This window comes from Stegostoma tigrinum, chromosome 8 (assembly GCF_030684315.1).
Source record: "Stegostoma tigrinum isolate sSteTig4 chromosome 8, sSteTig4.hap1, whole genome shotgun sequence".
Lineage (NCBI taxonomy): Eukaryota > Metazoa > Chordata > Chondrichthyes > Orectolobiformes > Stegostomatidae > Stegostoma > Stegostoma tigrinum.
The window spans coordinates 72,459,257-72,482,596 of NC_081361.1; the positions used below are offsets into that span (position 1 = coordinate 72,459,257).

Genomic DNA, 23,340 nt, shown 5'->3' on the forward strand with positions numbered 1-23,340 from the left:
AGGTTCATATAAAGTTAGAATACAGCAGAACACCAACGCTTCAATTAGAGGTCACACTGATGATGTTGCCTCGAATGGTAACAAAACATATGCACATCACAGAACTATTGGCTCAGTGAGCAAACGGATAACTGCAACATACCACAGGTGGAACTAATCCAGCCTAAGGATAAGACACTTTAGCCAGTAAACAGTCATGAAGGGCACATACAGACACATATGCACAGACAATGAAAAAAAACTTAATCAAACTCTTCAGAGCAAATAATTTTAGATTGTGGAGCCTTTTATACAACAATCCAATTTCCCTTTAAACATTCAACATGAATTAAACAGAATACTGTCCTGAATGTATGCATAAGTGAGTAATTCTAGCATTACAACTGAGGTATTGTATATACACACACACACACACACACACACACACACAAACACCAATCCAGAGGAGGTCAACACAGATCACAGAACAGATTAGAGAGAACACGCAGATGTATTAAAATGTCTACTGGAATCAAAGCAGCCATACAGAATGTTCTGCACCAGGAGTGGAAAAGCAATCCTCAGACCAATCCCCAGCAATTGAATCAAAACTTGATATTGGGATTTAAGGTCCTCTATCAGATTTAAATTTAGAATAAAAGATTGATTTATCTGAATTTGCGTAATTCAGCATCTGCTGTGCAGCAACAAAATCACACAAAATAAAATCTGGGTTAGGCACTTGTCTTTCACTTCTGACTGGAGTTCAAATTCAACCCAAACTGGTGATGAAATCTCTTCCGATGTCCTGCCATAAAGATCCCGTGCAAAATGAGCTTGAACAGTTTCAATCTAGTTCTGGGTAGGGCCCTTAATTGGTAATCTCACACCTAGGCACTGACAAATGAAAATCCATCACTGTTGCTAGTGCTTTTGAAAATTAGAATTGAAACATATTTTCCAGGCAAAGCAAAGAGAACAGGATACTACCATTCCATTACCTGATCAGTGAGTTCTTAATGCTGTCAAGCACATGCCCACATGGCAAGTATTCCATTTCTAACATTAAACTCCCTGATTATGATCAGAAGCCTCATTAACTATTCCTGGAATGATATTACAATGGCAGTATTTATACCCCATCCCTATTGTACTGACAGCTTCAGGAGTCAGGCAGAGTATGGGACTGGAATCTTATGCACAGGGCAGTCCAGATTGGAACTGTAAATATAGTTCTTAAAAAGGAAATGGAAACTTCTGCTACTGGTGAATTTTACTACAAAAGGAAATTACATTTGTGAAGTAATCTACAATTTTTGAATGTGATTCTTCTATCCATATATTTTAATAATTCTTAGCTGCTGCTAAGATTCAAATTGCACACAAAAAAAGTTGGGGAATGAGTATTCCTCAAGGGTTTCTGAAAACGCTGCAACTTTATAGAAGGAAGGTGATTCCACAAGGGACCAACAAATGCAGAAGTAGTGACACCAAAGGTAGTTGTTCAGTAACCATAAGTACTCCAAGATGAGAGTGCACTTGTCAGGCAGTCTGTAGTGCACATCTGCATCAAGCACTTCTGCGTGCACACATCGGTGTGCGTACAGCATTGAGGACAGATCTTCACTGGCCGCACAAGACACAAGAAAGCAAGTTAGCAGGGCTCTTGAAGATGCCACCCATTTGGGTATTAGAGCTCCTCATATCAATTCCACATCTTACATTTAAATCAAAGTTTTCAGTAGCAAAAGTTCACTCAGCTAATACTCAATTGATGTCCAATTTCTGAAATGTGTTATCGCTGTTTTGTAGCATTATTCCATGCCTTTTCTGCGCAACTCTTATAATTCCAGCACCAAATTCACCAAGAGAAACTCACCATTTAGTGCATCAGAAGAAAACAAGAATAGAAGTATCTTTTCAGCACACAGAGTTCACACAGTGCAGAACAAGAGTTCTGAAGATTGAGAAACAGAAAAGTTAAAAGTAAAAGTAATTATGGTCAAAGCAAGCACGTAAAAGTTGCATTCTAATCTCTCAAGTAATTATTCAGTTGGAAATCAAAATAGTTAGAAACAATAAATTGAAATGCAAACAACTGTTGTATGGGTTAATTAATATAGGAAACTTATTTTCCCATTAGAATGACAGTGTGTGCGCAATGTTGTTTCATAAGAGCAGTAGATTAGGATTCAAGTAATTAACCATTAAACCCTTATAAACTATAAGCAAGAACAGATTTCTAATTAATGGTAACTTTTTATATTTTGTTCAACCTTTTCCCATAAATTTTATGCATCTTATACATTGATCAAAGTTCCAGCAGCCAGACGGAACTGGATTAATATAAACAGAAATGGCCAAAATAAAGTGCCTCGCCATCAACATGTGCTATTTCCGTCCCCTATGGTGCAAAATGCAGCAAGCAGAATATGCTCTGATGGTTATAGCAACATTTACTAAGAAAACAAATAATTATTGGTTAACAAGTTCAGTAGTAGCACATTTTGAAAGATGATCTCTTGGCTGATCAGATGATCAGGCTGCATTGTGACAAATCTGGCCATGTGCTGACTCCAGAAATTCAATGTGTTTATAATCCGTAACCTGTGTCTGACGCTCTGTCCACCGAGCTCAGGTAGCATTGTGAACTAAAATTACTGTAAAATCTAGTGAGATTACAGGTAGTTTTGAAAAGATAAGACTTTTTAAAATTCATTCATGAGATGTGCGTGTGGTTGGCTGAGTCAACGTTTTTAGTCTACACCTAATGCCCTTGAGAAGCGCAAATCTAATGCCACAGTGAATAGTTAAATATTGCTGGCAGTACCTTTTTATCATTAATGAGAAAACGAGACAAAACGCTGGCAGGACACCAAAGTTGAGAGGTAAGCAAAACAATCACCTGGAGAGTTAAGAGATTCAACTATTGACCCCTCTAAGGGAGGTGATGACATCTAGTGGACATGTGAAGAAAGACATAAAATACAATCTGCCAGACTCAAGGCTGGAATGGCACGCTCAAGTTCAACAGTACAAGGAAACAGAGAAAATTACTCAAACTAACTGTGACACATTGTAACAGAGCATAATACCGTATAAAATGAGCCTCATCAAAACAGAACTGCAGCACAGTGGTTCAGTGGTTAGCCCTGCTGCCTCACAGCACCAGGGACCCAGGTTCAATTCCAACTTCAGGCAACTGTGTGGAGTTTGCACATTCTCCCCGTGTCTGCATGGGTTTCCTCTGGGTGCTCCAGTTTCCTCCCACAGTCTAAAGATGCACAAGGTGGATGGATTGGCCATGCTATATTGATCATAGTGCCCAGGGATATGTGGGTTAGGTGCATTAGCCATGGGAAACACAGGGTTACCGTGATAGGATAGGGGGATATTATCCACAGGATCGGTGTGGACTTATTGGGCCAAATGGCCTGTTTTCACTGTGAAGGGATTCTATGAAATACTTGAGCAACAAGAGCACACAACAGACTTAAACTATAGCAGTGTTACGAGCATAGTTAAAACCATTAATGAGCGCTTTTGTTCAAATATAGCTACGGGACAAAGGACTTGTGTTCATACTGAAGCGTCACTGTAACAAAACACATTTTGCAAAAAATTTTAAACCAGGTTTAAAAACAGAATTGGATAAACAGGAAAAAAAATGCTCAGTCTTCCTCCTGAAGCCCACAAAATCCAAAAGCATCACCTACAAATGCATGCCTTTTGAGACCATTTCTACCTATTATTTCATGCCAAAACTAATCCTACTCATATAGGGTTATCAACAAAGGGAGTACAGCAACTGCTATACTGTTTGCTGCAGCTCCACTCAGTGATGATAATACACAGCAATAATCCCAGGATTAATTTGCTGCCCCACTTGCCTGACCTCCTTTCCCCAGCACCCTGCAAACAAAACTCAAAGCGTATTCAATGAGCAACACTTCATATTTCAGTTCAGCACATCACTGATTTCCAGCCTTAGTTTGAGTTCAACAGTTTCAGATCATACCCCGGTTCCCATTTTTCTTAGGAGGCAGTTATTGATCATTCTAATTCCATTTATATTCTTCTAGATCCATCACCTTTTCTAAACAAAAAGGTAGTAGTCAAATTATACTCTCCCTTTACTTTGGGCCATCATGACTTTTGTCATCCTGTCTTCCATTCAAGTTATATTTGATTCCTAACATTTTAATTACTTCCTAACACCAGAAATAACAATATCCTCATGTCAAACCAATGGATTCTATTGTACATTTGAACCCATTCTAAATTCAATCCCAAAGAGCAACAACTAAACTCCTTTGACATTTCATCATTACATGTTTCAGATCTGGCAACATGACTGATGATGACTTTATGGTGTAGTCATCACCATCTACAACAACACCTGTGCTTTGTCTGCCGGGATTGTTTTGATTGGTCAATGGAAGGGGAGTGTGCATTGACGTGTTTATTTGGTGGGCACTTCCTGCTACACGTGAAGGGGCACAGAGCACGAGGAGGACTGGAGCATGTGATGCTAGTGCAGCTGAACAGTGGGAAAAACAAACAGCACAAGACAGGGAGATCCCAACAACAAAGCATGCAGTCTGGAAAACTAATTCCATTTGGATTAGGATAAGATCGGTTCGAGGGACTGGGATGGCAAGAGCTGGATAGTAATGGCATGGAAGAACAGACTTGGATGGAGATGGCATAAGAGACAGATCAGAATTAAGGTGCGACAAAATGATGGGAACCATGATAAAGTACAGTAATATTTTTAAAATCAATCTTTCTGTGAAAAAAAATGAAGTCACTAGATTTGAACGAAAATCTTATTAAAAAGGTGAATTAAAATGCTGTATATTAGAACATAGAACATAGAAAAGTACAGCACAGTACAGGCCCTTCAGCCCACGATGTTGTGCCGTGGAATAATCCTAATCCAAAAATAAAATAACCGAACCTACATTCCCCTCAATTCAATGCTGTCCATGTGCATGTCCAGCAGTCGCTCAAATGTCACTAATGACTCCGCTTCCACGACTACCACTGGTAAACTATTCCATGCGCTCACAACTCTCTGGGTGAAGAACCTCCCTCTGACGTCTCCTCTATACCTTCCTCCTAACACCTTAAAATTATGACCCCTCGTGGCAGTCAATCCTGCCCTGGGGAAAGGTGTCTTGCGTTCGACTCTATCCATGCCTCTCATTACCTTGTGCACTTCCATCAGGTCACCTCTCTTCCTCCTTCTCTCCAGAGAGAAAAGTCCGAGCTCAGTCAGCCTCTCCTTGTAAGACAAGCCCTCCAGTCCAGGCAGCATCCTGGTAAACCTCCTTTGCACCCTCTCCAAAGCCTCCACATCTTGCCTATAATAGGGCGACCAGAACTGGACACAATATTCCAAGTGTGGTCTCACCAGGGTTTTGTAGAGCTGCAGCATAACCTCGCGGCTCTTAAACTCGATCCCCCTGTTAATGAAAGCCAAAACACCATATGCTTTCTTAACAACCTTATCCACCTGGGTGGCAACTTTGAGGGAGCTATGCACTTGAACACCAAGATCCCGCTGTTCCTCCACACTGCCGAGAATCCTGCCTTTAATCCTATATTCAGCATTTGAGTTCGACCTTCTAAAATGCATCACTTTACATTTATCCAGGTTGAACTCCATCTGCCGTTTCTCAGCCCAGCTCTGCTTTCTGTCAATGTCTCGCTGAAGCCTGCAATAGCCCTCGATACTATCAACGGCACCTCCAACCTTTGTGTCATCAGCAAACATACTAACCCGCCCCTCAACCTCCTCATCCAAGTCATTTATAAAAACTACAAAGAGCAGAGGCCCAAGAACAGAGCCCTGCGGGACACCACTCAGCACTGACCTCCAGGCAGAATACTTATCATCTACAACCACTCTCTGCCTCCTGTCAACCAATCAATTCTGAATCCAGACAGCCAAATCACCCTGTATCCCATACCTCCTGACTTTATGAATGAGCCTGCCATGGGGAACCTTATCAAATGCCTTGCTGAAGTCCATGTACACCACATCCACTGCTTGACCCTCGTCAACCTGCCTCGTGACTTCCTCAAAGAACTCAATAAGATTTGTAAGGCATGACCTGCCCCTCACAAAGCCATGCTGACTCCCTTTAATCACACTATGCTTTTCCAAATAGTCATAAATCCTATCCCTCACAATTCTTTCCAAAGCCTTGCTGACCACAGACGTAAGACTGACTGGTCTGTAATTTCCAGGGATTTCCCTATTCCCTTTCTTGAAAAGAGGAACAACATTTGCCTCCCTCCAATCTTCCGGTACGACTCCCGTGGAGAGTGAGGAAGCAAAGATCTTGGCCAGCGGCTTAGCAAACTCCTTTCTCGCTTCCCGGAGCAACCTAGGATAAATCTGGTCTGGTCCTGGGGACTTATCAATCGTAATGTCTGCCAAAATTTCCAGCACATCAACTTCCTCAATCTTGATCTGTTCAAGCCTGTTTTCCTGCTCTGCAAAGTTCTCATTCACAACAAGGTCCCTTTCCTTAGTGAAAACCGAAGCAAAAAACTCATTGAGGGCTTCCCCTATCTGATCAGACTCCACGCACAAGTTCCCTATGCTATCCCTGATCGGCCCTACCTTCTCCCTGATCATTCTCTTATTCCTCAAGTATGAGTAAAACGCCTTCGGGTTCTCCCTAATCCTTCCTGCCAAGCGTTTCTCGTGTCCCCTCCTGGCCCCCCTCAGTCCACTTTTGAGCTCCTTCCGAGTAAGCCTGTCATCCTCTAAAACTGTACTAGATCCTTGCTTCCTCCACCTTATGTAAGCTGCCTTTTTCTTTTTGACAAGATGCACCTCTGCTCCTGTCATCCAAGGCTCCTTAATCTTACCCCTTCTTACCTGTCTCAGAGGAACAAACTTATGCATCACTCACAACAACTGCTCCTTAAACAGCCTCCAATTGTCTGTTGTGCCCCTTCTGTGGAACAGTTGCTCCCAATCTGTACTTCCCAACTCCTGCCTGATAGCGTCATAGTTTCCTTTTCCCCAGTTAAATATCTACCCCTAGTAACTGCTCCTTTCCCTTTCCATGTTAATTCCATAGATGAAGATAATGACACAAGGAGCAGTAATAATATTGCTATGAAACCCAAATGCTAAACATGAACATTTTCTTGGACAAGATTGATAGTTAGGAAACTGTTTTCTTTGATGATAAGATAACAGAGAGCTTTCATAGCAATAGAGTGCTTACTCCTGGAATAATATAGAGGCCCTCAGATGTGAAACAGCCTTTCGAAACAGAAGAACACAGTTCTCAGGTACACTTCTAATTTCCAGACTGCAAACAATTCACCGCCCATATTCTGAACAAAATTTGTATTTATATTCCTGAGCCATTTTACATGCAGCTTTTTCCAGAGTGAACTGTTTTGTGGGTCTGTTCATATAAACTTTGTTGGTAAAGATAGAGGCCAAGAAACAAAAAGGGGGCAGGACCAATACGAACACGAATTGGTTGAGTGACCAAAAAAAAAGAAGTGTACATGTAGCTGTTGATGGTTGTTTTTTCTTGGATTAAAATGTACCATGGTATTCCACAGGCACTGGTGTTAGGAAGCCAGTTTTCTTCTCGGGTGTACACAACACAATTTTTAAAATTTGTGAATTGTATGAAACTTGAGTATTATGTACTGTGAGGAGGATAAATGATAACTTCAAGAGGCTATAGAAAGGAAGACAAAATGGGTGGACATGTGGCAAATTAAACACAATGTGTGAAATGATACATTTTGTTTAAAGAAAGAAGACGGGCAATATAAAGTGATAGGTACAGTTTTAAAACGGGCACAAGAACAGAGTTCAGGAGCTACTTGCGTATACATTGTTGAAGGAAGCAGGACCCATTTAGAAGATAGATAAAAAGCTTTTGATAAATCAAAGCTTAGAATAAAAAAGCAAGAAAGCAATAATGAACCTTTACAAATCACTGCCTGGCACCAATGGGAGCAGTGTGTCCAATTCTGAGCACTACTTTGCAAAGCTTTTAAGTCTATTGAGAGAATATTGAAACAAGTTAACAAACTGTCTCCAGGGATGGACGGCAGACTGGAGAAGCTGGAGCTGTTCTCTTTAGAGAAGATTGAGAGGACAAATAAATAGATTGATAGATGGACAGAGTAGAATGGAAGAAACTATTCAGTGAGGTGAGAGAGATGGCCCCAGTCATCAACCTCACATTTGATAGACTGCAGCATAAAGGAGCTCTAGAACAACTAGAGATAATGAGAATCAGGGGAAAACTCTCTGTTGGTCAGAGTCATACCTGGCAAAAAGATATGGTTATTGGAGGTTAGTCATCTCAGCTCCAGGACATCAGTGCAGTAGTTCCTCAGAATAATGTCCCGGGCCAAACATCTTCAGCTACTTCTTCAATGACCTCCCTTCCATCTTAAGTAGTGGAATGTTTGCTGATGATTGCACAAGGTTTAGCTTCTTCAGGCGCTTCACAACCTTTTGGAAAACTTAAGTTTTCCATGTACAAATGCAGCAAGACACCGGCAATATCCAAACTACAGCCAACAAGTAGCAAGGAACATTCTCACCACACAAAGCCAGGCAATGATCATCTCCAACAATAAAAGATCTAACCAACGCACATTCAATGATATTATTACCAAATTCCAAACTACCTGGGCATGGTCAGTGACCTTAAACTGAACAGGACTAGTCACACACTGTGGTTACAAGGACTGCACAGAGGATTACTGTGCCTAATACTCACCTCCTGAATCCCCTGTCAACTACCTACAAGGCACAAGACAGAAATGTGATGGAATACTCACTAGTCTGGATGAGTACATCTTCAATAAAAGAAGCCTGCAAAATTCAAGGACAAAGCTGCCCGGTTGATCAGCACCACATCCACAAATATTCCCTCCCTTCGTCACCAACACACCGTGGCAGTGTGTACCATCTACGGGGTGCACTGCAAAAATTCACAAAGTCCCCACAACCACAGCATCAAGAAGAATGAGAGCAGCAGATACATGGGAACACTGCCACTTGCAAGTTAACCCCGCAAGCAACTCATTATCATGACTTGGATATTGCTGGCTCAACATTCTAGAAAGGCCGTTCCAGCAGAATTATGGGTATACTAACATCAAATGAACTGTGGCAGTTCCAAGGTGGCAGCTCACCACCAGCTTTTTCAGAGCAGTTAGGGACGGCCACAAAAGGTGGCTGAGCCACAGAAGTTCATATCCTATGAATTTTTTTTTTGAATTGATAGAAGGGTTGAGAACTAGAGGAAGCCAATTTCAGGTGATTAGCAAAAGGACTAAGTGACATGGGGAAAACTTGCACGTTTCCCAAAAAAAAAGCGTGGTTAGAATGGAGAATGCATTAAATAAAAAAATTTGCAAAATGACAGAATGTGTTGGAATTGGCTACCGTGCCTGAAGGTGAAGCAGAAATTTCACCGCGCTGTTCATTTTTATTCCACAAATAGCAATGGAACAAGGCAAATACAGTAAGCATGATTAAGGGTGACAAACACTGTCCAGTTCCTTCATTCTCTTTTTTTAAAACAGTAACCTAAAACACAGAAGATGGCTTTTACTTTTCAGTTGCAGCAACTTTCAAGAAAGGGCTCCAGAGACCCCAAATTACTTTGGAATTTATGGTTTTTCGGCTGAAATTAAGCCAACAGGCAGAAGAATCGCTTTGTAAATTCACATTCCTAGTATTCATCGAATAAAAAGGAGGAATTAATCCTAGCAAAGTTCAAACCCAATTGCTTCTGTTCTTAAATTCTTCGCTGTGACCTGCTGACCAAGCCTGACACATACGTTCTACACTAATCAACACCAATTTTACTGACCGTGACCATGCTCAGAACTTCAGAATTATCAACATATGTTCCTTCCCCACAAACTCCCTACCTTTGTGTTTCAATAACTGTATCTACCATGATTGATTTGAGACAATCCACTTCAATCTAATCATCAGTGATTTTCATGGGCAGTATAGGCATGTTTTTTGCTACCATCTTTGAATCTTGCTTCAAGAAGCTTCAACAACCGCAGAAGTAAAACACATTAACTTTGAAACAAGCTTTTTCCTTTAACCAGTGATAATGGGAACTGCAGATGCTGGAGAATCCAAGTTAATGAAATGTGAGGCTGGATGAACACAGCAGGCCCAGCAGCATCTCAGGAGCACAAAAGCTGACGTTTCGGGCCTAGACCCTTCATCAGAGAGGGGGATGGGGTGAGGGTTCTGGGATAAATAGGGAGGGGGGGGGAGGCGGACCAAAGATGGAGAGAAAAGAAGATAGGTGGAGAGGAGAGTATAGGTGGGGAGGTAGGGAGGAGATAGGTCAGTCCAGGGAAGATGGACAGGTCAAGGAGGTGGGATGAGGTTAGTAGGTAGGAGATGGAGGTGCGGCTTGGGGTGGGAGGAAGGGATGGGTGAGAGGAAGAACAAGTTAGGGAGGCAGAGACAGGTTGGACTGGTTTTGGGATGCAGTAGGGGGAGGGGAAGAGCTGGGCTGGTTGTGTGGTGCAGTGGGGGGAGGGGACGAACTGCGCTGGTTTTGGGATGCGATGGGGGAAGGGGAGATTTTGAAGCTGGTGAAGTCCACATTGATACCATTGGGCTGCAGGGTTCCCAAGCGGAATATGAGTTGCTGTTCCTGCAACCTTCGGGTGGCATCATTGTGGCACTGCAGGAGGCCCATGATGGACATGTCATCTAAAGAATGGGAGGAGGAGTGGAAATGGTTTGCGACTGGGAGGTGCAGTTGTTTACTGCGAACCGAGCGGAGGTGTTCTGCAAAGCGGTCCCCAAGCCTCCGCTTGGCTTCCCCAATGTAGAGGAAGCCACACCGGGTACAGTAGATGCAGTATACCACATTGGCAGATGTGCAGGTGAACCTCTGCTTAATGTGGAAAGTCATCTTGGGGCCTGGGATAGGGGTGAGGGAGGTGGTGTGGGGGCAAGTGTAGCATGTCCTGCAGTTGCAGGACACTTCCACCATCTACAATCTGACCCCAACACCCAAGACATTTTTCCATCCCCAACCCTGTCTGCTTTCCGGAGAGACCACTCTCTCCGTGACTCCCTTGTTCGCTCCACACTGCCCTCCAACCCCACCACACCCGGCACCCTTCCCCTGCAACCGCAGGAAATGCTACACTTGCCCCCACACCACCTCCCTCACCCCTATCCCAGGCCCCAAGTTGACTTTCCACGTTAAGCAGAGGTTCACCTGCACATCTGCCAATGTGGTATACTGCATCCACTGTACCCGGTGTGGCTTCCTCTACATTGGGGAAACCAAGCGGAGGCTTGGGGACCGCTTTTCAGAACACCTCCGCTCGGTTCGCAATAAACAACTGCACCTCCCAGTCGCAAACCATTTCCACTCCTCCTCCCATTCTTTAGATGACATGTCCATCATGGGCCTCCTGCAGTGCCACAATGATGCCACCCGAAGGTTGCAGGAACAGCAACTCATATTCCGCTTGGGAACCCTGCAGCCCAATGGTATCAATGTGGACTTCACCAGCTTCAAAATCTCCCCTTCCCCCATCGCATCCCTAAACCAGCGCAGTTCGTCCCCTCCCCCCACTGCACCACACAACCAGCCCAGCTCTTCCCCTCCCCCTACTGCATCCCAAAACCAGTCCAACCTGTCTCTGCCTCCCTAACTTGTTCTTCCTCTCACCCATCCCTTCCTCCCACCCCAAGCCGCACCTCCATCTCCTACCTACTAACCTCATCCCACCTCCTTGACCTGTCCATCTTCCCTGGACTGACCTATCCCCTCCCTACCTATACTCTCCTCTCCACCTATCTTCTTTTCTCTCCATCTTTGGTCCGCCTCCCCCCCCTCCCTATTTATCCCAGAACCCTCACCCCATCCCCCTCTCTGATGAAGGGTCTAGGCCCGAAACGTCAGCTTTTGTGCTCCTGAGATGCTGCTGGGCCTGCTGTGTTCATCCAGCCTCACATTTCATTTTCTTTTAACCATCCATTTTTGAATACTTTTGACTCACCACTCTGCACCAGTATTTTATCACATAATAGAACATAAACATGTTCCAGGAAGCTGAACAAAAAAGACTTAGAGATTTAAGGAATAGGAAAGGAAACCTTTACAATTCTGGGTGAGTTACAAGTTACCAGTGAAGAGACAGGGTAGGGAATGTACAAGAATATTTAGACACCACCATCATGTGCTTTGGTCATTTCTTGATTGGAACAAAAATAAACTATTATTTCTAAAATAAATAAATAGTTAACAGTTTTTAGAATGCATTTCAACTAAATATGTAGATTATTATTCTCAGGAACTCTCCTGGAAAGCCACATTAACTTTGTTCGCACTGTCACAAAAACATTGTTAATGTGCATTAACAAGGCTTCCAACACATTTCCACTGAAGTTACAGTGGCAGATCAGAAAACACTGGGTTTGAAAACCAAGGATGATAACAAACAAAATGCAGGCAGAATCTTACTCCTGCCATACCAGGAAAGAAATAGCTACAATGGTGACAAAATAGGGAAAGAATGAAAAGAAAAACAGGTTCTTAATGTTGAGGAAAAGTTTACCCTGACTTCCCCTCTAACCTTAAATGGTCACTTCACAATCTTGTCATTGAATAGCAACCACCTTATTTCCTTGTATTTGCATCTTATTAAAGCTTCTCTATCTACATTCCACTTCCAATTCTCTTCTTCTCTACCCAAAAAAAATAGTCAGTGCTGTAATCCTGACAGTTAAAATAGAACGAGTACCTAGTGGCTGCAGCTCATTGAATGTTTGGCCCAACCATCATGCCTCTACTTCTTCTGAACATCCCCGCCTAGTCCACGTTCACCAGCCTCCTTGAGACTTCATCCGTACTGTTCCTCATAGCAAAACAGCCAGATTCACATTGTCTTACCTGCTCCAGAACCAAGGCAATCTACTGCGGAACCGAGAAACACCCATTACTTGAATGCTTCTGCCTCGTCACTTTGCCTGCTGAGACTGCTATATCTCTCGTGCATCTGTGCAGGATGCCTTGAGCTAACATGAATACACACAATGGCTCCTAACTTGCTTTCTTAGGACTCACTCACTTCAGCACTTACTGTTCTGGCTATCTCTGGCTGGATAACACTGCCTTTTCAGTGAAAAATGTCTTCAGCGCTCAGTTACAGGCTGTCAACTTGGCATGAAAGAGGAGGCAAGCAACTTGTGCCAGTGGAATGTGCAAACATACTGTTTGTGCTTCAAGTAAAAGGCTACGAGGCCAAGAATCCTTAGAGGACTGAAGAGGAATGCAGTCAGTTAAGGTATACTTTCTATTTCATTCCTGGAGTTGGCTGTGATCAGTCCTACAAGCCAATCCCAGTAATCCAGGGACCACTAGTAGGACAGACTAGTGTGGCTGAGACATCAGTCTGGACGACAGGCTAGTTTTTCCTGCAATGACATAAAGGGAGGGATTCAGTATTACTGAAGTAGATGCAAGACATGGAGGAAGGGTAACTGGACCCAAAACATTAACTCTGATCTTTACTTCACAGATGCCGCCAGACTTGCTGTGCTTTTCCAGCAACTTTGTTTTTCTTGTTTTTGTTGTAGATGCAAGAGCAGATCAGGGTCATTCATATTGGTTGGAGAGAGTGGGTGGTGTGCTCCCATTGAGTGAGTAAGAAGCACGGATGGCAGAAAAGTTTAGTGGTTTGGGGGGTTGGGGGTGGGTGGGTGCGGAGACAATTCCTGCATTCTGTAATTGGACAATATTCACGCAATATGAGTGATGCATTCCACCAGTCATAGTGAGAGAGGTACACAATGGTAGAGTATGTGTGTGTTGACCCTTGAGTGACAGGTAGCAGAGAGAAGATAGTGGCACTTACCTTTGCAGAGTGTAAGGTTCACTAAACTTCCTACAGCATTGTTTGGAGTCCCTTTTCACTCATGACACAACACTGCCCCAAGCTATAATTTCCACTGAGGCTGGCTGTATCAGTTGGCACGGCCTCCTTTGACAATCATTAAATAGGACTGCCCTTCTCCACCACCTTCAAATCTCTGCCCTGGAAATAGGAACTAGATCACTTTTCCTATGCACTACTTTCAGCAATGAAGTTTGAGAGGTAGTTCCTGGCTTGCAGCATCTGAAGTGGTGAGCAGTTAGTCCTTAAATATGGGGTGCCAGAGGCAGGTCAGCAGGAGGTATGGCTAGTGGTAGGCACTTTCACCTCGCCTGGTATGAAAGTCCACCCAAAAAAGAGTGTGACATCTCAGTTGCATAATTAATGAGATAAAAAGTGTCAGATCACATGAGAACGAGAAAATTCAAATTTCACCATGCAGACCAGATGCCAAGAAACTAATTCAACACCACATTTTAACTGTACGTGTGAAAGCCAACCCACAGAAAATATAGTTGGAAAGTGAAAAGTGAGATTAGAAAGAAAATGTAAAGAAAGGCTAGAAAACGACATAAGAGACAAAGTATGAGTTTTTATAACATTAATAGCTAAGGAATTACAGAAGGGCTATGACCAATTGGGGAATGCAAGGTAAACTAGTAATCAAGATAAAATATATCAACATGCAAATATTCTATATACATTCTTACAACCGAGGAAGTGAGTAGGAATAAGTGCGTGAAGGGGGGAGGGGGGATAGAAACTTTAAAGGCCAGATGTGTGTTATGGGTTAGGTGGCTTGAGTCAGGAAATTTCCCAATTTGGCAAACACAATCCATTGTCACTGTGGGGAGTCAGTGATGGGATCACATTCGGCTTGCCAACTCTAGAATATAACGTAGGCAGCCACAGGCCAAGCAGATGCCCAGCTGAGCTCATTAGAAGGCTCGCTTCCATTCTCATGGATTTTTTTTCCAGTTGCATTAGAAACATCTAACGTTGACTATGTCCCACGCCCCAATTTATCTCTTTGCCAACTCATACCCCTCACCCACATCCATGATAACATATAACCCCCATCCCACGCCCCAGCAGAAAAAGCTGGATATCTCAGAAATGGAAAAAGAACAAAACACAAAGCAGCCCAATAAGTATCAAAGTTTGTGTCCTTTCTATCACAACTTTATGCAAATTTCACATGGAATTGTAACAAGAAAGCAGAGTAAATTTTATAACTCCTCAATTTTCTTCATAGTATTGAAATGAACTAAATACAGAATAAATAGTTGAAATAATGCAAAACTGCAATCTAAATTAAGCAGGTTCAAATGATTTTGCAAACTACAAGAGCAATGTTCTTTGTCTCGATGTTCCACCTGAACTTTTAATTTTTTTTTAAATACTCAGTTTGTTCAGACATGCTGTAATGTGTCTGGGGTAGGTGAGGCTTGAATTCAGACCTTCTGCCCCAGAGGTTAGCACACTACCACTGCACCACAAGAGTCTTTTGCCTCCATTTCACATGTTTTTGCCCCAAATTTCCCCATAATCTGTTCGTGCCTGTAGATGTTATCAAGGCAGATATCGGCAATGTTCAACCAAAATGATTTAAAATTTCATTAGTGGCGGTTTGAAAGCTTAAATAACTTTCAGTTGATCCCAAAGTTTCACCACTGAATGTATGCTAATAGAGATTACTGAATGGCTGAGAGAGTAAACAGAAGTCTATTCTAATTAAATTAAAAAGGTATCTAACTGCAAGAGGGAAGCCCAGGTATTTAGAACCATCCTTCACCCTCAATTGTATTTCAATAAATCTTGGTTCTCAGCAGTAAATTTTCTTACTAATATTTGGCAATTATTTTTGTCTGTTTCAGTTACCTCAGAAGCTTATTCAGTTACTTTCTAGCAAGTTACGTGATCTCCTCTTTGGGCTGACTTTCCTTCTCTGGAGATGCCTGCTGTATTTAAAGCTACATCTCACAAGGCAGGACCTGCTGTGCAAAGTAGTTCTCTTAGACACTTAAAAGGTCAAGATTACAGCTTGATAAAGTATATAAAATAAGTTATTAATGAGCCAAAACAAAAATTCCATAATTTAAAGTCAAATGTGGGCCTGTATGGTGATCAAGGTTCTCTCAGATGACAAATACAAGATTCGCCAAATACAGATATAAAGTTCCGTTTAATGTTGTAAATCCTAGTACTTTCTTAATGTCTAATCATCGATCAGAAAACTGTTCATAGAGTAATAGAGCACAAGCAGCCATTCAGCTATTGAGTCTATGCTGACTCGACCATATAGCAATCGAGCTTTTTCCCAGAAAGTTCTTCCCCTTTATGTATTTATCCAATTGCCATTCTGAAGGCCACTATTGAACTGTTACATTAAATTCAGAAAGTCTTTCCTCATGTCACCTTATTACATAGGCTGCCATTTGTTGCTTGTAAAATATGAAACTCTTAGAAATGCACTAAAGCTCAGCAAAAACTTCTCCAAACTCACTTCATAACCATTTTACCAAAACAGGAACTAATTCAAATGAACTCATTTGTGCAGAACCCTAGTTTAGAGTAAACAGACTTGAAAGAGTAGATGTAGGGAAGCTATTTTCCTCCAGAGGGAGAATCCAGAACAGAGGATCACAACACTAAATTTCGAGCTAGGCTATTCAGCAGTATAATCAAGGAACACTTCTGTCAACAAAAAAATTGTCATGAAATAACAAATTCTCTCCCCTAAAAGGCTGTGGATCCTAGGTCATCTGCAATTTTCAAAATGGAGATCAGCAGCTTTTTAATTACAAAGATGTGAATCAAACTAACGCTCAGGAAAATGGAGCAGTGATGCAGATCAGTCATAATTTATTGCAGTGGTCATCTCAGGAACAATAAATATCGTAACCTCAAAAATATACATTAAACAATGTACTCCTGACTTCGTTTTCTTCAGTGTTATACTCCTTGTGACGTGGTTTCAATTCCTTTTCTCCATAAGAATTTCAAAAACTTCAGCCTTTCCACTGTCTGCATCACAACACTCTAGTCATGCAGCATGGAAACAGACCTCCCGTTCAATTAGTCCGTACTGACCATGTTCCCAAACTAAACTAGTCCCACTTGTTTGTGTTTGGCCCATATCCCTCCAAACATTTCCCATTCATGATACTTACACAAAAATTTTTTAAATGTTAAAACAGTAACTGCATCCACCACTCTTTTTTTTGAAAAAAGTTGCCCTCATGTTCTTTTTAAAAATTTCTACTCTTCCCTTGAAAATATGGCCCCTAGTTTAGAACTCCCAAATGCTAGGGAAAAGACTTTTGCCATTCTTTTATTTTAAATTCATTCACAGGACGTGAGCATCACTGGTGAGACCAGCATTAGTTGTCCATCCCTAATGGCCCAGAGGGCCATTAAGAATCATTCACATCGCTATGGGTCTGGAGATGCACGTAGGACAGACCAGGTAAGGATGACAGTTTTCTTCCCGAAAAGGAGGTTAGTGAACCAGATGGGTTTCTCCAACAATTGGCAATGGATTGATGGTCATCATTAGACTCTTCATTCCAGATGTGTTCATTGAATTCAAATTCCATTATCTGTTGTGTTGGGATTTGAATGTGGGTCCCCAGAACCCATATCTGGGATTCTGGATTAACAGTCCAGTGATAATACCACTAGACCATTGCCTCAGCCTTGATCTCTGCCTCTCATGAATATATAAACCTCAAAGGTCACCCCACAATCGCCTGTGCTGCAGTGGAAAAAAAAATCCCAGCCTACTTTTATAATTCAAACCTTCCATTCCTGGCAACATCCTGCAAAATCTTTCTTCAATCTTTCAATTTAAGAATACCCTTCCTATAAGAAGTTCTGCAACCAGAACTGCACAGAATATTCCAGAAGCGGCCTCACCAACATACTGTACAACCTCAACATGATGTCCCAACTCCAATATGCAAAGGTCCCAGTAATAAAGGCAAGCATGCTAAATACCTTATGAACAGTCCTGTCTACCTGTGACACAAATTGCAACAAAGTATGTACCTAAACCCCTAGGTCTCTCTGTTCTACATCTCCACATAGGGCTCTACCATTAGTTGTGCTAGTTCTGTCCTTGTCAGTGGTCTGAGATTAATAATAACTTCTTATTCTAAGGTAATTTTATTCCATTAAACTTTCTTCAGAATGCTGCTTATCACATGTTGCTTTATCAAAGACTTGTCAGCACTTGAGCAGGTGATTCAAGCTTCTCTCTGGAATGACTTCCAAGCCCAGACTGAAAATGAAAGTCAGAATCTGGAATGTTCTCCTCCAAGCTGAGTAGTTCTCTAGTCTACAAAGACAGAAATTGCTGAAAAAGCTCAACCAATCAGACAGCATCTGTGAGGAAAAAGATCAGAATTAAAGTTTCGGGTCCGGTGACCTTTCAACAGAACCAGATGTGGGTGGCGCTGACAATCTCAAACAGCCCTCAAACTGCTTTCTGAAGTGACCTAGCAAGCTTTTTAGTTTACAATTTGATCACTTTAATGACAGTCTGGGGTTGCTCATGGGCAGATGGATAAGGATGTCAGGTTTCCTTCCCCAAAAAAATCATCAGTAAATTAAATCAGTATTTACAACGAATGATAGTTTCACAATCATTGTCATTGTCATCAACTGTAGTTTTCAATTCCAGATGCAGTACTCAGTACCGAATCCTGTTGCAACCCAATAGTGACCAAATTCCACTGGGTGGGAGGCAAATTTGAAAGCTTTCTTTGTCTTTATTCCTAAGCCAATTTATGATCCATTTCAAATATATTGGTGCAATTGGTACAATGAAATTTAATTTTAGCACATGTCCCTGTTGTGGCAGCACATCATTTACTTGAATTTCCAAACGTTTTCAATATCTCCTGTTCTGGTAACTTCAAAAACTAGATAATCTTTGTCAAGGATGACCTCTGCTTTCTGAAACCATGTTGAAGATCTCTTGTGAAGTCTGAGCATTCTATAATACTTTCCATTCCAATAATAAAGGAGGAAGTTATATGCTTTCTGTTGATGAGTTGAAATTTTAATTAGGTAAAGCCTGAAGTATTAGAAGGGAAGTGTTTCTCTCCCCACCCCTGGAAATGAGCTGGAAAGGGTCTTACTAGAGGTTCAGTACTAGATGTTCTTAGAATTGAAACAATATTTGTAAGCTGCACCAGAGTGTACTGATTCTGATGTAAAATTGTTTCTGTTCAATCTGCAAAAAGTGCCTGGGTTATTTCTACTGTGTGTTTAGAAATCTTTGAATCTGTGTTGTAAGGGAAGAGAGTGCTTTTTCTATTTCTTTTTTATTGTTAATGAACTTTTGTTCTGTTTTATTGTTAAAATAAAGACTGCAACATTGCATCCATCCACTTTAGTAAAAGATCAGTTTGATAATGAAACTACAGTAGTAGACTCGCTAAGTTTAAGGGCATTTAAATGGTCATTGGATAAACATAATGATGATAATGGAATAGCGTAGGTTAGATGGGCTTCAATTTGGCGCAACATTGAGGGCCGAAGGACCTGTACTGCACTGTATTGTTCTATGTTCTATGTACCTGTTCGGGTTTTCATTGGAAATCTGACTTATCCTGTCCTAACAACAGCTGGGCATTACCCCATGATAACTGGGACCAACACATCATTATTACAACTAGTTGAGTTGAAGTTGGATAGAAATCGGAACCACTCACTTGAAGCGAAGATGCAGAATTGGAGATAAAAAGGAGGATGAAACGAAATTCAGGACCAAAAAATAGAAATTGCTGGAAAAAGTTCAACAGGTGCGGCAGCATCTGTGAAGTTAAAAAAAAAATCAGAGTTAACGTTTCGGGTCCAGTGGCCCTTCCTTAGAACCCGGTTCTGAGGAAGGGTCAGCAACGCCGAAACATCAACTCTGACTTTTTCTTCACAGATGCTGCTGGACCTGCTGAGCTTTTCCAGCGACTTCTGTTTGTGTGTTTCGGATTTACAATATCCACAGGCCTTTTGCTTTTCGAAACAAAATTCAAATGTTAGTGAGGAGAATCTTTTGTAAAACTACATCATTGCAAAAGGAAGGCAGGTAAGATTTCGGACAAGCAGCTTGCAGCCTTCTGGAGTTTAGTTATTGTTTGATCGATTTCCTGAGTTGGTTCTGAGTGCCTATCCTAATGTTTTCTAGTTGAATTCAGCAAGAAGTTGTCCTGAGTACATTTTTTTGAGAAACCCTTTGTGACTAGGATATCAAAACTCAGAAGAGCAGAACAAAGTACACTAAATTTTTCAGCCTTTTTTTTTACAATTAAACCCACTTTAAGTATTGTATTAAAGAAAATGGAAACACAAGAAAGATAATGCTGATATGACACTTTATAAAAAAAAGTGTTTCAAGCCTTCATGATGCAAGTTTAAAAAAATTCTCTGCCATCACAAAATCCTGCTACCTCTGCTAGACTTTGCTCAATGCTGTTGCAGCACGTCAATCCTGAGAACTTACATCTCTGGAGACCTGTTCATTAAGTTTTTCAAATACAAGTTTAATATAAGTTACGAATTCAATCCCATTTTCTATTACGCGGGAGAGCTTATTCCCTCCACTCATTTCAAAAAAAAACTTCTATTTTTAAGTTGTGTGAAGTGTTGCGTCAGCTGGTTTTTCTGTGACAGCCCATCTGTGCAGATGAGATTTTGATATTTTTATTGGGTTTTGTATCAGCGTTCGCATTTAAATGAGGAGCTCCAAACTGTTTTAAAGGGTGCAGGGGTCACTTTATGTATATGTAAAGACGTGAGGAGAAAAGGGGGGAAAAAAAAAAGCCAATTGCTGAGGAATTTCAAATCAAGAAGATAGATTACTCTACGTGGTCTCCTGGGAGTAACTAATAGTGTATTATAAATTTAAATGAAATGAAAAGCAGCTGTCTAGGCAAAAAGCGATAGGGACAGACTTGAGCATTCAGAACTGACTGCTCATTTTAATAGGGAACTTTTACTTCAGTGATTTAAAGTTTTGGTTTCTGCTCTGTGGCTATTTCAGACGAAGCAGAAAGAATGAAAGATACTGCAAACACATTCAGTTCCCTATCCTCAAGTAGGTGTGCTCTATTCATCACAAATAGAACTTTATCTGATTACACCCTTTGAGGCCCTTGTTTCATTTTCACCTGAAAGGCTTCAATAGTCAATCTGCAAGCGCATGAGTAAATGTTTAAGACTAGTGAAGCCCCAAACTGTAACTTACTGTCAAGAGAAGCAGCTCAGCCAAAAAGTGCACACTCGTTTTGTGAAACTTGACAGTGTAGGTTAAAACGTGAGAGATATGGGCGATTTACTGGAGTATTTCAATAGAAACACGGCGAGCCTCTATGTCATTCCCTTTGAGATAGAAAAAGATGGAGGACAAATTAAGAACAACTTAAGATCAATTATTCAGCATGAAAGTACGACAGATGACCAAATTCTACATGTCAGCACAACCTACACAATGCGACCCTCAATCTATTCTAAAGACTGGATACCAAACTAGGCTGAAATTAAATAAGAGATAGCAAGAGCTGCAGATGCTGGAGTCAGAGACAACATGGAGCTGGACATCTGTCAATTTGGTCTGCTGTATCCTGCTGTGGCCTCCTCTACCTCTGTGAGGCCAAGCATAGACTCGGAGACCATTTTGTAGAGCATCTGCGCTAAATAGCCAATAAACACCACCTTCCGGTCGCCAACCAATTTAACTCGCCGACTCCCTGGATCCATCCGGGGCTTCGTCAGGCATCACAATGATACCACACGCAAACTGGAGCAACACCACCTCATATTCTACCTCGGAAGCCTACAGCCTGAAGGCCTTAACATGGAATTCACTAGTTTTAAAATCTCCCCACCCACCCCAACCACCTCTAACCATCCCTCTCATCCCCACCTCCTTGACCCGACACAACCTGTTCATCTTCTCTCCCACCTACCCTCCCCTCCCAACTCACTGACCAATCCCCACCACTCCCTCCCTGCACTCACCTATCACCATCTCACCGATCTTCCCCAGACCCACCTCTCCTCTCTGTATTTATTTCTAAGCTCCCTTAGCCCTCCTCTATGCCTGAAGAAGGTCCTGACCCAAAATGTTGACTTTCCTGCTCCTCTGATGCTGTCTGGCCTGACGTGTTCCTCCAGCTCCACACTGTGCTGAAATTAAATAAGAGCAAGCTTTTATCAGCCCACTGGACTAGAATGATGTTTTAGGCCGTCCCCAGGAAGAACAGAGACAATGGAATGAACATGATTGAGTAATGCTGGTTATGGATCATTCTTTGAAATCACATTGTCAAAAATATTTCAATGATTAAGTCTACCAAAGATACATGTTTAAAGATAGAAAATTTAAGGATTTAAGGATTAAAGAAAATTTAATGCACCAAGAAATGCAATGAATTGAAAGGTCAATAGATTCTTTAATGACTAGTCTGGTAGGAAAAGAAAACAGAAGTTGCTGAGGCAAAGGAAGTCATCTCACTGAATGTCTCCTACAGATGGTACCAGAGGATGAGAATCTTACCATTGGCACTTGATCCAGGCCCAAAACTTTCAGTTGTTCCTTCACTTGGTGAGCAATCTCTCGGAGGTAAAGCAGCGAAAACTCTGTGAACTGCTCATTTCCTAAATGCCCAGCATGAGATTCAAACACTTGCAGTGCCTATAAAAAGAGAGAATGATGAGCAATTTCAAGAGGACAAAATTAATTTTTCTATAGGAGACACTCAGGAAGCAATTCTGGATAGGTGTGGTAACTCAAGGGATTAAGAATTATTGTGCAATTTACGATCTCCCAACCACCAATAAATGTATATCCATATCTCATTTTCTATATCACCCAGAGTTTTCATTCCTGTTTCACTGAACAACATTTGAATATCAAGGTTGTGCCACACCTCGATGGTAAAGGCAGTGAATGCCAGCAGGGTATTGTTGGAGGCAGTGTACCGATGGCCTGATCATGGTACACATACACCCTAGGCAGCAATCATCACCAGACATCAGCAAGCAGTAGACAGCCAACCCGACTAACTATCTCCCTCACTTAAAGGCACCACATTCAATCATAGCCACTCACTCAACTATTATTATACTAACACTAGGAAGTACATGTTCATCCTTCATGCAGAAGGCTAGATGTTATGCATTGATAGGATGTTTACCTGTAGCATGCAACATAAATTTACATGGCCACCTTACAATAGTAATGCATCCCAAAGGCCTTTCATGCAGTGTTATAAAACAAGGTAATGACATGAAATCACATCAGGAGGATTTCACAAGATGATGAAAACTGTGTCCAAAAGAGGATATTATCAAGCTGGAGAGGGTTCAGAAGAGATTTACCAGGATGTTGCCAGGTATGGAAGATTTGAGTTATAAACAAAG

General features: G+C 41.6%; 1 protein-coding gene across 1 annotated transcript in view; it reads right to left on the minus strand.

Annotated features, from left to right (window-relative positions):
- urod (uroporphyrinogen decarboxylase) overlaps positions 1-23,340 on the minus strand; it is a 51,585-nt gene that overhangs the window by 15,052 nt on the left and 13,193 nt on the right. Inside the window, exon 7 of the mRNA XM_048539118.2 lies at positions 22,475-22,612. Coding sequence (XP_048395075.1) covers positions 22,475-22,612 — 138 coding nt within the window. The remainder of the gene's footprint in view (positions 1-22,474; positions 22,613-23,340) is intronic.